Source organism: Dasypus novemcinctus, chromosome 17 (genome assembly GCF_030445035.2).
Source record: "Dasypus novemcinctus isolate mDasNov1 chromosome 17, mDasNov1.1.hap2, whole genome shotgun sequence".
In the NCBI taxonomy this organism is placed as follows: domain Eukaryota; kingdom Metazoa; phylum Chordata; class Mammalia; order Cingulata; family Dasypodidae; genus Dasypus; species Dasypus novemcinctus.
The window spans coordinates 8,503,341-8,519,734 of record NC_080689.1 but is presented as its reverse complement, the minus strand read 5'-3'; the positions used below and the strand labels follow the sequence as shown (position 1 = coordinate 8,519,734).

Genomic DNA, 16,394 nt, shown 5'->3' with positions numbered 1-16,394 from the left:
GGTGCTAGCCGTTGTGTCATTACTTGGCATGTTCGTTCATCTCTGGGAGTATATTTTAGAGGTTCTGAAGGTGAAAGCCCTTAGAGTGGGTTGCAGAGAGACTAGCCCACTTGTTTTCTTACCTTTTCTGCTCAGACTTGAGGACTTGCAGCTTCTGGTTAGAATCTTGGCTGTACCATGTCACCACAGGGGCAAAGTCCTTTTCAAAGCCAAATTGCACTCTGCAGTTAAGAGTTAAAGGCTTTCCTGAAAAGGAAGGATACCACAGAGAATGGAAGGAAATGCATGAGAACCTGTGCCCGTGTGCAGGAGGAGAAGCGACCTGGAGACTGTGTGCCCTGATGTGGTTAGGTTGGTGGGGGGAAAGAGAGGGCCAAAAAAAGCGCCAGCTACCAACCTGTACCGCTTTTAGAAACAAATAAAACCAGGAACATTTGTCTCCAATGGGCAATACTTACCTCTCAAATATGTAACTATGTGTTCTTAAAATGAAGATTGCATGATCACATCACTAAGGGCTCTGACATGGTTCAGGGGAGGACACGGGGCAAAGGAGAATTTTCAGCGAGCAGCCTTGTCTCCAGCGCTGCCACTGGAGTATGAGAGACTTCAACCAAGAACATTTTACTAACCGATATTTGCATATTAAATGAAAATCGTGAGGTTACTCAGCATGTAATTTAAAGAAGGAATTATTTAGCTATTCAGCTGAGATGGGCAAGCTTGCTGTTATACCACCCTCTTTCTACCCATGGTCTCCATTAAAGGTATCCAGATACACTTTGCCCGAAACTCAATACTTAATCATGAATGGTTAGCATCTCCGTTTGAAAATGCACCCATACACCCTTTTCTTAAAGATTTTTTTAAATTTTCCCTTCCACCCCGCCCCCAGTTGTCTTCTCTATGTGTCCATTTGCTGTGTGTTCTTCTGTGTCCACTTGCATTCTCAGTGGCACTGAAAATCTGTGTCATTTTCTTGCTGTCATCTTGCTGCATCAGCTCTCCATGTGTGCAGCGCCACTCCTGGGCACACTGCACTTTTGTCCAGCTGGGCAGCTCTCCTTGTGGGGCGCACTCCTTGCATGTGGGGCTTCCTTATGCAGGGGACACCCCTGCATGGCATGGCACTCCTCGTTCACATCAGCACTGCGTGTGGGCCAGCTCATCAGGTCAGGAGGCCCTGGGTTTGAACCCTGGACCTCCCATGTGGTAGGCGGATACTCTATCAGTTGAGCCAAATCCGCTTCCCTGAACACCTCAATAAGGGTTTTTCCTCTCTCCTTCCTTCTTTTCTTGTGATGTAGCCATATTGTGATTTCTGTTTCTATAATAAGGATATGTCACTATTGCCACCTGATCATCTTATACCATAATATCTATTTTTTAATTTCTTTTTACAATTATAAATATTTTACTGGCATTTAAAAGTATACTTATTCTCTTGAAACAACCCATGTTCAGTTCTGAATAGAGCAATTCTTATTTGGCTGCGTGGGGAGACATATGTGTTGTTGAAATTGACCAGGTAAAAAGAGACTAGAGAGAAATCTTTTTTCCCCTCTATCCAAAAGAATGCAAATTATTTGAGCAGGGATTGTAGTACCCCACTCTACTACCAAAGGTCAGACCAAATATCTTATTCATGATGGTTAATGCTACTCAAGTTGGTAACTTTATAGACATAACCAATGTACCTAACTAATAAACATAACTACACGTTCCTGAGATGAATAAGGGAGAATCTAAAATCTATTTTTTGTGTCCAATGCACAAACCACTTACTATTATTTCTCAGTGCAACACTGTGAGGTCAGTTTTATGATGTCTGTTGACAGTTTAAAACACTGAAATTTAGAATTAAATAATGATGCAAGGTCACAGAGCTTGTCAGTGGCCAAGTTGGAATTCAAACCCAGTTCTATTTAACTTTGAAAGCCCAAATCTCTTTTCCTTATAGAAGAACAGTAGCATTCAAAGCCAATAATACATCCTAGCTTACCAAGTTCTACTTCCAGTGTGTCCTTGATGGGCTCCAGAATAACTGGCTCAGAATTGGTGTTTTCCACTAAAAGAAGAAAATAAAATCATTATTTGCACTGGGAAATCTAAGGGCTTTGTAGGTGCTTGACTTTGATCTGAGTATTTTGAAGTTCCCTCAGCAAATTTCAGCCATAATCCACAAGGTTAGGGACTCAAGTTTCCATGTGAAAAGCATTCCTCCCCAAATGACTGAATTCAGGTTTTGGGTGCCTGCCAGAAAATCATTGTCCCTCAATCAGTCCACTTCTGCCCGAATGCATTTTCTTCTCTTTCTAGGCTTCTTTTTGCCAGCAATTATACATGTGCAGGTCTCTCAATCTTAAAGAGGGGGAAAAAATCTCCACCTTACTCATTATCCTTTCACAGCAAAATTCTCAAAAGAGTTCTCTATACTCATTTTTTAAATAAAATTTTATTAAAGCATATCATTCCTGTATGAATATACATAAACAGTAAGTATAGTAAAATTTCTTAACTTATAAAACTGCCATGCCTATCATCATAACAGGCCCCACCACCATATTACTTTGAAACTTTTGTTATAAACTATGAAAGAGCATCATTAAAATATTGCTTCTAACTACAGCCTACATTTCATATTTGATGTATTTTCCCTCCAACCCACCTGATTAGTAACCCTGTATTGGTATTACATATTTGTTATAGCTCATGAGAGAATGTTCTCATATTTTCCCTGTTAACCACAGTCTATCTTCTACCACTAGATTCCATGTGTTATACAGTCCCATATTTTGTATAATCCATTCAAAGTGTATACTCAGTTGGGCTCATTTTCATCACAGAGTTGAGCTGTCATCACTGCAGTCAATTTTAGAATGTTTCCATTACTATAAAAGGAAAATTCCCACATCCTCTTATACCCCTTATGGTTGTCTCTTAGAATTGATATATCATCTTCGCCATTGCTGCCAAAATATTACAGTAGTATATGTAACTATTGTCCATAAATTACATTAGCTGTAATTTCCCTGTATATCACCATATTCTTAAAACTTTGTAAAAGAGGAACATTCTTTTATTTATGCTATTAATCGCAATCTTCATCTACCACAAAAGTCACTGTTATACATTCCCTAGATTATTCTCTAGTTTCTTTTCTTATTTTTTCTTCTTTATCTTCTTTTACATGTTACATTCAAAAAATATGAGGTCCCCATATACCACCCACCCCACCCCTCCCACGTCAACAACCTCTTCCATCATTGTAGCACATCCACTGCACCTGGCAAATACATTCTGGAGCACTACTACACCACATGGACAGTGGTCCAGGCCTTTTGGCAGCATTGGACACTCTTGACCATGCTCTCTTGGAAAAGCTCTCTTCTTTGGGGCTCCATGTTACTGTACTCTATTCCTCACCTCCACCTCTGTATTCACTTCTTTTCTGTGGCCTTGAGGGTACCTCTTCCTCTCTACCTCTTTTTTATATCAGTGATCTTCCGATACCTGCCCTAATGTTCTCATTCTACATACTCTCCCTGTATAGTACAATTCATTGCCTAGGCCTCTTTCCCACTAAAGGTCTCCAAATTTAGAGCCCTCCTGCATCATGAATTTCACTTCCTCTATTTCTTTCCTCCCCACCCTTCCACAGGCACTCACTTGCCAAGGTAACCAATGACCTCCATCTTGCCCATGCAAATTCTGACCTCCATCTTTCCAAATCCAACAGGCTTAAACACGTTGAGGTGGCACACTACTTCCTCCTTCTTGAGATGCTCTCTTCCCTGTGTCTCTGGGACAGCATCCCTGTGCTCTCACACCCCTGTTCTGTCTCCTTTGGGGAACCTCCTCCTGCTCTCAGTCTTTCCATGTGTTGGAGCACTCAAGAGTTCAGTTCTAGGCCCTCTCTATACTCCCCAAGTGATTTCATTCTGTTCCTCAGCTTCTAAATATCATATTAACATCCCTAGTCCTAACATCTCCTGACTTGTTTATCCCAATACCAATTTATCATTGTGATTTAGAAAACTAAAGTTCCTTTCAAACAAATGTTTAATTCACCCCCAGACCCTCTCTTCTTCAGCCTTCCCTGTATCATTAAATGACACTGCTATCAATCAACTTATCCAGGCCAGAAAACCATAGCATCCTTGACTTCTCTTTCTTTTTAATTTTCTACTTAAAATCTACCATCATATTCAGTTGACTCACAAATTCAGCCATTTTTCATCATCTCCAGTGACTCTGTTCTCCACAGAGCAATCCTCTTTTTAGAACTTGAACCTGTACCCCTATATCAGCTCTTATACTCATATGCTACATTAGTACATTACAGAAAAATGCAACTCATTGCTCATTAAAACTTGGGCTTCTCATTGATTCCTCTTTTCCCCTCTTTCTCACTCCCAATTACCAAGTCCCTTCAGATGTAGTTCCTGACTATTTTGTCTGTCCATCCACTTCTCTCCACCCTCACTGCCACTGCCTAGCTCAGGCCACCATCAGCCCTTGCCCAATTGACTACAGCTGCCTCCTAACTCTTCTCTTTGTCTGCATTCTCATTCTCAAAAATCCGTTTCCTACACAGTACACAGAATGATGTGTTTCAAATATAAATCTATTCATGACATTTACAGCTTAAAATTCTCAACAGCTCCCCATTTTCCCTTGGGAGAAGTTCAAACTCATTAAAATTGTGTGATGCTACTTCTGCTTCCAGACCCTCACCATCAACACTCTGCTTCAGCCAAACTGTCCGTTTTTTTCATCCTGGACTCTACCATGCTCTTTCCCATCTCCTGGGCATCAACTCAACCACTCTCTGGCTGTAACAGCATTTTCTTCCCACCTTTATTGGGCTAGTTTCTTTTGTCCCTTAATTCTCAGCTTAAACTTTTCTTTCTCTGGGAAAACACCCAGGATTGGGTTTGGTGCCTCACTACTCCCATGTTTCTCCACTCATCACAATGTATTGCGGTAGCCTTTTTTCCACCAGCCCATCCCACAAAATAAGTTCTGGGAGGCCAGAGAAAGTGCCCAGTTTACTCATTCTTACCTCCTTGGCACCTTGTTCAGTGCCTGACACATATTAGACATTCAATAAATATCTCTGTGGTAATGAGTGAATGAAAAGGTGAATGAGTACATGAGAAAGAAAGGAAGAATGATAGAGCAGGCTTGATTAAAAAAGCTAAGGCAGATATTGCAAGGTGTATGGAGGGAGAGAGAGAAACAGATTTTGCCGCTGAGAATGTGATGATCTAAGTAATACCCTAGGAGAAGTACAAGCACACATCACCTGGAGCAAGAAAATGGTACAAATGGGGCATTCACATTCTAACTTCTCTTCCTTTGGGAAATCTAACATAAACCAAAAAGGCCAAGATCTAATTGAAAGTGCAAGGGCCGGTAAGCAGGCAGAAGTGTTTACTTTGGGTTGGGGTGCACCATACGGTTTGCATCATGGAATAATAGAAGAGGAGCTACTTTGCTAGTAGCTAAGTAAGCCATTCTGTAGTTCTATAATGAAATGCATGAATGAACCAACTCTGTTTTGACTCAATAGGCCAGGCTTAAATTAATTATATCATATAGATTTAGTCATCCTGATACTTATAAATCTAGTAAGATCAACCCAAGGGAAAGGCTGGGACAAGAACAGATAAGCCATAGAAGAACCCAGTGGACCAATAAGCATATGACAAAATGTTCAACATCAGTAATCAGGGAAATGTAAAATGGGAGAAAACAAAACAAAACAAAAGTAACCCCATTTGGTACCCTTTAGAAGGACTGAGAACACCACTGGTAATAATGGGAATCTTTTCACTGCTGCTAAGGGTATATTTTAATATAATACCATGTGTTTAAAATTCTGTATTGCAAAACAATGTTGTGTTTTATTAATAGATACATGGATATGTAGGTAAAGCAGAAAAACGTAAATGGAAATGATATAAACTCACTACAAGATTGTTACTGTCCCTGGGCAGTATGTAAGTGGGAGGGGATGGGGGCATAGACTTCAAACTGTACATACAATGTTCTCTTTCTCTACAAAAAGAATGAGGTTTTAACCATATGAAAAAAATAATGCATGTTAAGTTGGTGATAGGGACATGGGTGTTGCATATTTTTGTGTTTGAAATGTGTACTATATATATTTTTAAATGTATTACCTAAACAGATAGGGACCCTTGCATAGAAAACCCAAGGTATGATGACTTGAACATGTTCTAGTGCTTGGCCTTCCTTGGGGATGAAATCTGAGTTGATGGGAAAGTGATGTTCATCTCTATTCAGGGCTCTATGTGACTACTCTTGTATGTCTATAATATTTGTCCTAAAATGGAAAAAAAAAAAAAAACCACTAAATCAGAAGGAAGACCATTTTAATTGGGGTTCAAATCTCAAGGACACCAATGGTTTGCAACTGATTAAAGCTACGACTGTCTATGAACTCGTATAATCAGACTGAGAGTAATTACTTACCTATGGTTTGCACTTGAACAACAGCTCTGACTGTCCACGAGCTTGCATTGTCTGACTGAGTATAGTCACATACATACGTGCCTTGGTGAGAGATATAAATTTCATTCAATTGAATGGGGTTGCTCGTTTTATTAGAGAATAGTTTTCCATTCTAATCCAAGAGAAAAGGAAATTAAATAACATTTTATCCAGAGAAATTTTTTAAATATTCATTGCATTTATAGAAAACCTTCATACGTTTGAATGAGTGAGGGAGGCCAGTCTGAGGTAAGGCCCAAGCTGTCAAGAGATTGTGTTCAGGAAACTTTGTTTTTAGATTCATAATTGAAATGAGAGGCATTTTCTAATACAATTTTATTTTTTGTGTAGGTCAGGACACCAAAGCTGACCAGCCTACAAAATTCTGTTCAACCCACTATTTTCCAATGGCTCAGGTGTTCCAGAAAATTCAGACTTTTAGTAATAGCTGGCACCTAAATGACTTTATTTTAGACACATATACATATAGTATTTATTTTTATATTTTTTGGAAGCTGACATTTTGTATAATAATACAAAATATCCTCTTTAAATAAGCTAAATCTAATAAAAGTAAAATTTAAATTAATATGTTCAGTAAATAATTGAACAGATGGTACATAATTATTACAAAAAGTAACTCAAGATTGACAAACAAATATTTAACTCATTCTGAACCCATAGTCACTAAAATACAATTATACATGTCTCACCCTTACTAAGAGTCAATGATTCCCTTTAGCTTTTAGGATAAACTCTAAATTTCTTTGTGGTCTAATCTTGCCATTGCTTCTCAATCTCATTTCCTGCTTCTGCCCTGTGCCCTCTAGCCATTCCTACATAACCATGTTATTTCCTCATCTGTGCATTTGTGCATGTCTCCCACCACTTTTTCCGATTTGGTACACTGCTGCTCAAACTTCACCTCCAACTTATAAGGTACTTCTTATGGAAATAAGTCTGCAGGTACTCCCCAAGCAGTATCTGTCTTTTCATGCTCTCAGAGCACTTAGCATAGACCTCCATTTTTGCACGTATCCCTTTTGTAGTAATTATGTCTTTAAGTATCAGTTTCTCTGTAGTAGTTGAAGTAGCATTTGTGCCAAGTCCTCTGTCTGGTCCTAGGCACACTAACAGGAATAATCGTGGCTCCCTCTTTCAGTGAGCTCTCAGCCAGGTAGAGAAAACGTGCCCTGAGTGGTGAGCAAGACCGTGGTGCTGGGACAGTGTGCAAGGAGTGCTTGGTTAGACTGCAGCTCATGGGAAGCAGGGATGAGCCCTCGAGTCTAAGCAGAGACTCAAGGAACATGTAGGAATCCATCAACTGGAGTAACTACCATTTCAGGAACATTGGATGCAAAGTGTGTATATAGGAACCAAGTGAAATAAGAATTCTGAGGAGAGAAGAGGGGTTCATCCTGAAGGCCAAGGTGAAACAGTAGATGCCTATTTTATGTGTTTGATCTTTTTGCCTCCACAACATAGCAAGCAAAGGTTAAGATCTTTGTAAATGATGAATGAAAAAAATGAATGTACAATCAAAAGAGAATTTTTAAAGTGTAAGAGTCACATGGTCAGACATTTTTAGAAAAATGCCTGGGAACTAGTATGGAAGCTCTTGTCAATTTAATCAAAATCATCATAATCACATTTGTATCCCTCGGGACTAGATCTTGGTAGGGGTTCAATAACTATGTGCAGAGGAGTGAATATTCCTGAACCAATAATCCAGTAGCTCATAACCTTCAGGAATAATAGTGTTTCTATGGCAAATAAAGCCCGATTTCCACTGTGGGTACGAGGAGTATATCTCCCACTATTCTGGTCAAAAGAAAAGAGATAAACAATAAAAATAACAGAATAATATTCATTTGCTATCTAGATAGATTACAAAATTATTTCTCATGTATTATTTCATATGATCATCCAAAGAATTTTCAGAATTGGTTTGGGCAAATTCTATTTCTTCCCTTTTATAGATGAGAAAATGGAGGCTCTGGAGTTTAAGGGTTTTGCCCCATATGACAGAGGTTTTAAGTGACAGGACTTAAAATCAAACTAAATTTTTCTGCCTCTGTGTTTCATGCTCAGATGGAAAAATTTCCTCTTTCACTTTGCCTGCTGTCTGATGGACTTAGGGACTCCTCCATTCCAAGTGTCTGGTTTGGTCCCTTTGGCCATAGAGAAAATTTCCTGTAGGTTGGCAAGGAGGCTAAGAGGAGGGGCAGAGCTGCTCAGAGAGGATGGCTGTAGGTCAGAAGTAAAATAAGGCCAAGAGGTGGGGACAGATGAGGTTAAATACTTTTCAGTTAATCTCAAAGATCAAGAAGCCATCTAAAGGAGGTTGAAACACTGCTACCTGGGCTTCACTGCCAGGTCTGGGAGGATCCCCAGTAAGTACATTTCCAGCCCTATCCTCCCTCCCGGACTCCAGATTTTCACTCCATTTTAATGTTCCTCATAAGGGACGCATGTCCAGATTTGCACATCACCTCCCTTCCATACTTATTTGAACTTAATGTCTTCTTTCCCTTACTTGGTCAGAAAGAACTTTTGAGCCAGAAAGACCCAAAATATTACAGACATCCCTTTCACACCCCTCAGTCAAAGCATTTAATATTTTCTTTTATTCCTTGAAATTATCACTAGCCCCTGCTACCTTCTTCCTGTTTTCATGTTATTTTACTGGATTGTGACTCACACTTGTAAAGTTCAAACACATCAACTGAATCCCAATTTCCCCATAACCAAACCACATCCTTTATTTCCAGCTCTAACTCTAACTACTTCACTCAAGAACTCTAGTTCATGCCCTCCTGGACCACTCACCATTCCTGGAACATGTCCTTCATTTTCCTGTTTCTGTGACCCATATGGCTCCTTCCTGCTAAGTGTGGCAGCAGAGGCTTTTGTGCCAGTCATCAACCGACAACATTCTATTTACCTATGAATGTGGTACTAATATTTATCTTTTAGGGGAAAAATACATTGTGGAAATTATAGATTTATGGGCTAGATGTCAATCCATACCCAAACTTTTGAATCAATTACTAAACAGATGGTTTGTGAGCCCTCATAAGAGGAAGAGTTGGTTATATCAGTCAACTTGCACTCACTAACAGCAATCAGACCATGGTCATCTCATTTCCTTCCATGACAGAATGATTAGACCTGAGGCGCAGAGGATTACAGCAGAGGAATATCCTATAATGAGTCGCTTGGAAAATACTTTCATGATCAACTTGTTAAACAAATAGATTAACTTGTGCTGAATGATAGGCCACTTGGTCACCCTTTTAGTTAATTGAGCGGGAAAACTCTCCAAGGTGTGGATTAATGAAACATAACAACAAAGATCATTCTAGAGTTAACATCTGGGAACCCTATCCTCAGTGTGAACCTGTTCAGTATTTTTAGCAGAAGCTTAAGTGAAGATAGGTCATGCATGTTCATCCTAGTCCTAAATCCGGCAGGGTTGGCTAAAATGTTGAATTTCCAAATCAGAATTCCAATCTCTGACATGTTCAATGGTAAACTAAAATCACCAAATTAGAATTTAACAGGAATAATTGTAAAATCCTGAGCATAGTACAAATTCTACTCAATGAGCTCAAAATAGGAAGAACAGCCCTATTAGCAGTTCTTGTGAAAGAGACTAACATGCCAACTCAGAATTAATCAACCATGTACTGGGGCTGTGCCAAAGAGAATACAATTGTATATTGCGACTGCATTAACAATCGGTTCAATACTAGGAAGGAAATTGTTTCTTAGCTTTCAGACAGCGTGTGTAATATTCTGTTCAACAAATGTTAGGAAGTTGCCCAGGATTATAAGACAGCTGAAGTGTTCACAGGGAAGACAATGGAATGGGCAAAGGCATTGTCCTTGGCAAAAGGCTTCAAAAGTCAAATCTGAATTATCTTTACTTCTTCCTTATTTGGTTCACTTTAATCTTTGGGTCTAGCTAATCTCGCCATGCTCACTAGTTCTCCATGTCACTGAGCTCACAGAACGCCAAGAGGTTCCATATCCTATAAAATCTAGGCCAAGCAGAAATGAGAGGAGAAGTGACAGACATTATGTGTGAAATTTCCATGGCATGCAGGACTCAGAAACAGTCCAGCAATGAGGTCTACATTGTGGCAAGTGAACGTGGCATATGAGTGGGATTGTCTGAAACCACCAATGGAAAAGCTATTTAGGCACAAGTCATACCAACAGAAAGTCACAGCAGTGTCACTGACACCCATATCTTTGTGCCCAGGTCAATCAAGAAGACCTTCTTCTGCTGATCTCCCTTATAATTTTGCCTCATATTAAAGATTTGCTTAGGCAAAGATCATTAAATGACATTCCATTAAATGCAATTATAATTTATTTACAACAGAGTCTGTTTATGCCAAAGCTATTTTTTCATTACCTTTTTAGAGATTCTAAGAAAATATTCTTAGAATAAATAAGAGATAACTTATTTTAATTCTGACTTCTCAATTATTGAGTCTTTTAATCAAGATATCCAAGTCTAAGGTTTTTGATTTGTCTATTTAAAATACTTGGAAATCCTCAATAGACTCCAAGCCTATGAGTTTATTTCAGTTGGACCTTCTGCTCATTTGGTGGCTATCTCCCTGGCAAGAAGTTTCACTCGAATTCAGTAACACCCTATTTTCATTCTATCAGCCGGTTTAGCCTCATGTGTTGTGAGATAACTCAGGGTGACCCACCCAACCACGCATGTTGGTTTAGCATAAAGGAAAGGGGCATTGGGTGTTACTTCCTGCCTAATGTCGTCACCTTTAGTGAGACACTACTTCCATGAGGTCTGGAGCCTCTAGGTTAGTGTGTGTTTGCAAGCACATGTGCACACACACATGCAATTTATGAAACATAACCTGAAGCATGACTTGTCCAAATCTGTGTGAGAAGGCACAAGTCTAAAAACATCCATTGCTACCTACTTGTGGGGCAGCTCTTTTTTGCCATTAAACACATCCAGACATTTGTAGCTGAGGCCCCGGGAAGTGAAACAAATCTTCCTTTTGTGAATGTTGTAAAGCTTTAGGGTTTACCTCACACAAGTAATATATGCAGAGGGCTGGTCACTTCTATGTGAGTTATACTTACTTGTGAAAGAAAAGAGCTTTTATTTCAGGTATGCAACCAATGAAAATACAAAAGCATTTTCATCTGAAATAACTGGGGTCAAATCTGCATTACTGCCCTAGAAACAGCCAACCTGGACCTAGTAAGACATAGTGAGAGTTCTATTGTTCCAAATCACAGATACTTTTGAACCAAGGGAAGTTTTATTCTTAAGACAGAACTGAAAATAATAAAGAGAACCATTGGCTATTCTCACTTATCTCATTTTAGAGATTACGAACTTAACAAGTCTTAAAACTTATTTTTTATTGAGGCCAATGTCACTTTAAAATAAAAATGCAAGTCCTTAAGCACATCGCTCACCCTCTCTGTATATCTATTTCCGTAATGCAGGTAATAGTACTGTCCATCTATCACCACAGAGTCTTAAGAGAATCTAATCAAGTGAGAAACGGTATCTCACACGAAGCTAGTTGTAAACCCAGGGGTCTCTGTTCCATCTTGGAGTATGTAAAAGCACTGGAGAAATATGACCCATATATTTGACTTTAATCAGTGGCAACTTACCGCAATAGAACCCTCAGGTCCTACTCCATTTTATTATTAAAGAGTCAGTGTGGTATAGTGGAAAGGCTTAGAATCAGAAATTTGTTCCAAGTGTTTCCTTTGACATTCACTAGTGACCTTAAATGAGTCATTTAACCTCTCTGAACATCAATTTCTCATAAGCAAAATGGAACTAATAGTATTTGGTTTACCTTCCTCATCAGGTGGTTCACAGAATGAAAAATGATATCATATATGTTAACCAATTTAAAGATGGAGTTTTTCTGGGTTTGGTGGGTGAAAGTAGGGAATGGATTTGTCATAAAAATAAGTTTAACAAAAGCTGAGTTGGGTGAAGGTGAATTCTCTATTGGTATATTTTCACCAAGGTGATGGCAAATTCAGTGATAAGGTAGCAGCAAGAAAGAAGAAAATCCATGGGGACAAAATAAAGTGAGACTTTTCAACAGCTTGTGTGCAATGCTCTCTAATACAAGATGAAGGAATCTATGAAAAATCAATAAAGTAAAATATTGTAAAATATTTTATAAGGGATTGCAGAGAGATTTAAAATTTATTCCTATTGACATAGTTTTCCTCCATTGATTTAATTCTTTAGAATAACTTCCATTATTCAGCAACAACTGGTACTTGCTCATGTTGTATATTAACAAGCACATATATCATGAAGTCAAATTTGAAATGTTGCCTGAATCTTTGAGGCAAAATATTGGATTTCAAAAGTTATTGCAGAGAAGCAGATTTGGCCCAATGGATAGGGCATCCGCCTACCACATGGGAGGTCCAAGGTTCAAACCCTGGGCCTCCTGATCCACGTGATGAGCTGGCCCACGCGCAGTGCTGATATGCGCAAGGAGTACGCTGCCACGCAGGGGTGTCCCCTGCATAGGGAAGCCCCATGCACAAGGAGTGCGCCGCACAAGGAGAGCCACCCGGCGCAAAAAAAGTACAGCCTGTTCAGGAGTGGCAACACACACACACACAGAGCTGACACAGCAAGGTGACGCAATGAAAAGAGACACAGATTCCAGGTGCCACTGACAATACACGTGACACAGAATAACATGCAGTGAATGGACACAGAAAGCAGACAAATGGCGGGGGAAGGGAAGAGAAATAAATTTCTAAAAACTTTAAAAAAAAGTTCACCAATTCTTAAAAAAAAAAAAGTTACTGCAATTGTAGGAGGCAATTTAAACTATTTCCAGATTCTACCAGCCAGGGGTCAACTGACACAGGGCTACTTTGGAGATGTTTAAACAATAATGACATAATGTGGCACTTAGAAAAACTACAAAATATGATGAAAATGTGAGGTGTTTGGTTATGAAAGCTTGATCGTATGTGGTGGAAATGTTGTTATGAAACTTGCTTTCTCTTGACCTCTTCCCTTTTTCTCTCTAGCCCTGTACTCACTCCCTCCTGTCCCACCTGAGAAAGACACCTATCACCCAGTGCCACCTAGGATCTACCATAACTTTCCTCCCAGATGTGCTCTCTTTGGAAAGTATTCCAGCCTCCTTTTATTTCCTTCACAGATCCTTCACGACTACCTTCTTCTTTGCCCTCTTCCTCTCAGTTTTTCATGGCTTTCCAAAAACAATTTAAATGAATTAATCTGGCCAACTTCATTAGAAGATGTTACTGAGACTATGTATTACCTTATGTGTAATACACTTGATTCTTTAGACATTTTCTGGAACTGGCATATTGGTCAAAAGGATGGTTCTATTATTGGAATATCAATCTCTGTGGCTCCATACGGAAACAGACTTTCACAACTATAGAGCCAGCCTTGGGAAATCTAGACCTCACAATCTCAAACCTACATTGCTACAAACTAACTACAGAGATGTTATCATAAGAACAATACTTTTGGATCAATTTCAGAGAACTCATTCTTACCTGGTCCCAGGTCACCTCCAGACTTTGCATACCACTCTGACAACTGACATGTGACCATAAAAACTATCCTCTTGGATCAATTTCAGAGAAGTCAGACTTACCCGGTACCAGGTCACCTCTTGACTTTGCACACCATGCTGACAGCTGAGACTGGGACAATAAATTGAAGCAATGCTACCGAGAAGAAGGTACTGTTTATGTGATATGGGGCCCACACAGGATATATTTTTCTGGGGTTTGACCTCTAAGACAATCTTGATACAACAGGCCTCATCCTGGGGATTCCTAGGAGAGTTAATAAGGTCCAGTGAACATAGATATTGCATCCAGACCATATGGGATTGGGAAATGTTTTCAGATGGGAAAGAATTCATAACCTACCTAATCCTGGGTCTACAAATATATGACCCAGTATCGTTCACCCCTATGGTGGTAAACTGGAGGGCAGTCTTGTCCTGGATGATGTGAGGATAGTTGCTGGCAATTTCTCCCTGTGGGTCTCTGTTTGGAGATTGTAGGTACCACTGAACATCAGAGAGGTCCTCACCACCACTGCACGGCACGTGTGGAGGTACGTGTGTTGCCAAAAGTCGACTTCCATGGGAGAAATGGGATTTTGATGGCTCTGGCAAATCACAGAACAAGAAAAACTTCTCCTCTCTCCCTGTATGGTATGTCCAAATGTGTTTTTTGCTGGCACAATCTGAAAACCACAAAAAAACCAAGCAACAAAGAAATACATTAGAACATGAAACTAACATCTCTAAAAGAGTACTCAGTTTAACAAGCAGTAAGGCTGTCTGGTATGTCCTTCTTTCTTCTTCCATTCAGTAGGATGAAAGGAGATCATGTACCAACCAACTTACAGGTGTCTACAGCATTGACAGTGCCACCAGAGATGTCCTTCTGAAGATGACTGACCCACTGTTAGTTCTTCTCCAGCTGCTTCCAGCTATGATAACCAGAATGGCCATCAGTCCTTGGTATCAGCTGAAAGCTATTCACCCCAATAATTTCTCTCCCCACTACCTTTTTCACAGCAGGAAGGAAATGCTGTGTGTTAGTATGTTATACTGCTGCCATATCAGATGACCTGACACTTCAAACTTTGACCACAAGACCCAGTTCAACATGAAAAGTGAAAACCCCTACCTGAAATATTGAATCCTATAATTTTCTCTCCTGAGACAAGCCAGAGAAATATCCAGCCCAAACAAAGCATTGTTCTCCCTCTGTCCTTTCACCACTTCAGCAAATCAGTTCTGCTGCAGGAGTAGAGGATGTTGTCGTTCAGAGCTCTACCTTGAGAATCCTTTTCATTTCTGTAAATCAAGAAATGGGAAACGGAGAAATAGGAACCACTGATCAAATGCAAGTCACACGGGAAGCTTTGAGAGGGCAGGTCCTATCTAAGTGGGCTCCACATGCCCCCGTGTGTTGGGTACTTTAAATCATGGGTGACCTAAGGTGATGGAACTTGTCAGATATTCCTCAGGTGGGAAGCTAGAAAAAATATGTACTATAATGTAGATGTATAAAATTGAAGATTGTCTGCATTCATACTTTTGTAATAGCTATTAGAGAATAAACGAAGCCTGTCCCTCCATGCCCCAGAGAAGAAAAGGAAGGTTGTCAGTGAGCATCACTACTGAGTCTGAAATATAAAGAGAGGATGAGGGACTGAGAATGCACCCAGGGCTATTGCCCAGCTGGTTGTATGGAACCCCTCAAAAGGGGTGATGAGGATACTGGGGGTTAATATTTGTTTATCTTTAACTTTGTTTTAAGCAGAAAATTAAAGCACCAGGCTATAGATCTATTTTTCTGTGCCACTTGGAGTCTGAATAATTATCATTATTTTCATACTAACATAAAAAGGAACCTCCGACTGCCTTTGAGGTTTATAGGAATAAGGTAGTTTCCCCTGAACTTTGGCTAAAAATTCCCCTACAACAGCCATACCTCATCAGGCCTTTCATGAGGTTTAGGGCACACAAAATAAGTGACACAGTGTTCCTGTCCTTAAGAGTCCATCACAGAGTGGAGAAGCCTGAGTAGAAATAAGTAACTAGGATCAGATGAAATGAGGAAACAAGGAGGAATCACAGTGAAACAGAAAAGAAAAAAGAAAAAACAAAGAGGGGAAGAAGGAAGGGAAAGAGGAAGAAGAGGGAGGGAGGGAGGAAGAAGAGCCATTGAGTAGCATTTGGTCAAATACTCTAAAAACTCCCTTTTAAAATCCTTTACCCACAACATCCCTTTTTGACAGCCAACCAAATATCTCTCTCCATCTCTCC

At 39.7% G+C, this 16,394-nt stretch overlaps 1 protein-coding gene across 1 annotated transcript in view; it reads right to left on the bottom strand.

Moving 5' to 3' along the window:
* Positions 1–15,416, bottom strand: part of IL18RAP (interleukin 18 receptor accessory protein) — a 29,890-nt gene extending 14,474 nt beyond the window's left edge. Inside the window, 6 exon segments of the mRNA XM_012525890.3 lie at positions 123–246; positions 2,003–2,068; positions 6,502–6,652; positions 14,199–14,382; positions 14,479–14,800; positions 15,250–15,416. Coding sequence (XP_012381344.2) covers positions 123–246; positions 2,003–2,068; positions 6,502–6,652; positions 14,199–14,382; positions 14,479–14,800; positions 15,250–15,319 — 917 coding nt within the window. The 5' untranslated portion in view covers positions 15,320–15,416.
* Positions 15,417–16,394: the final 978 nt, after the last annotated feature.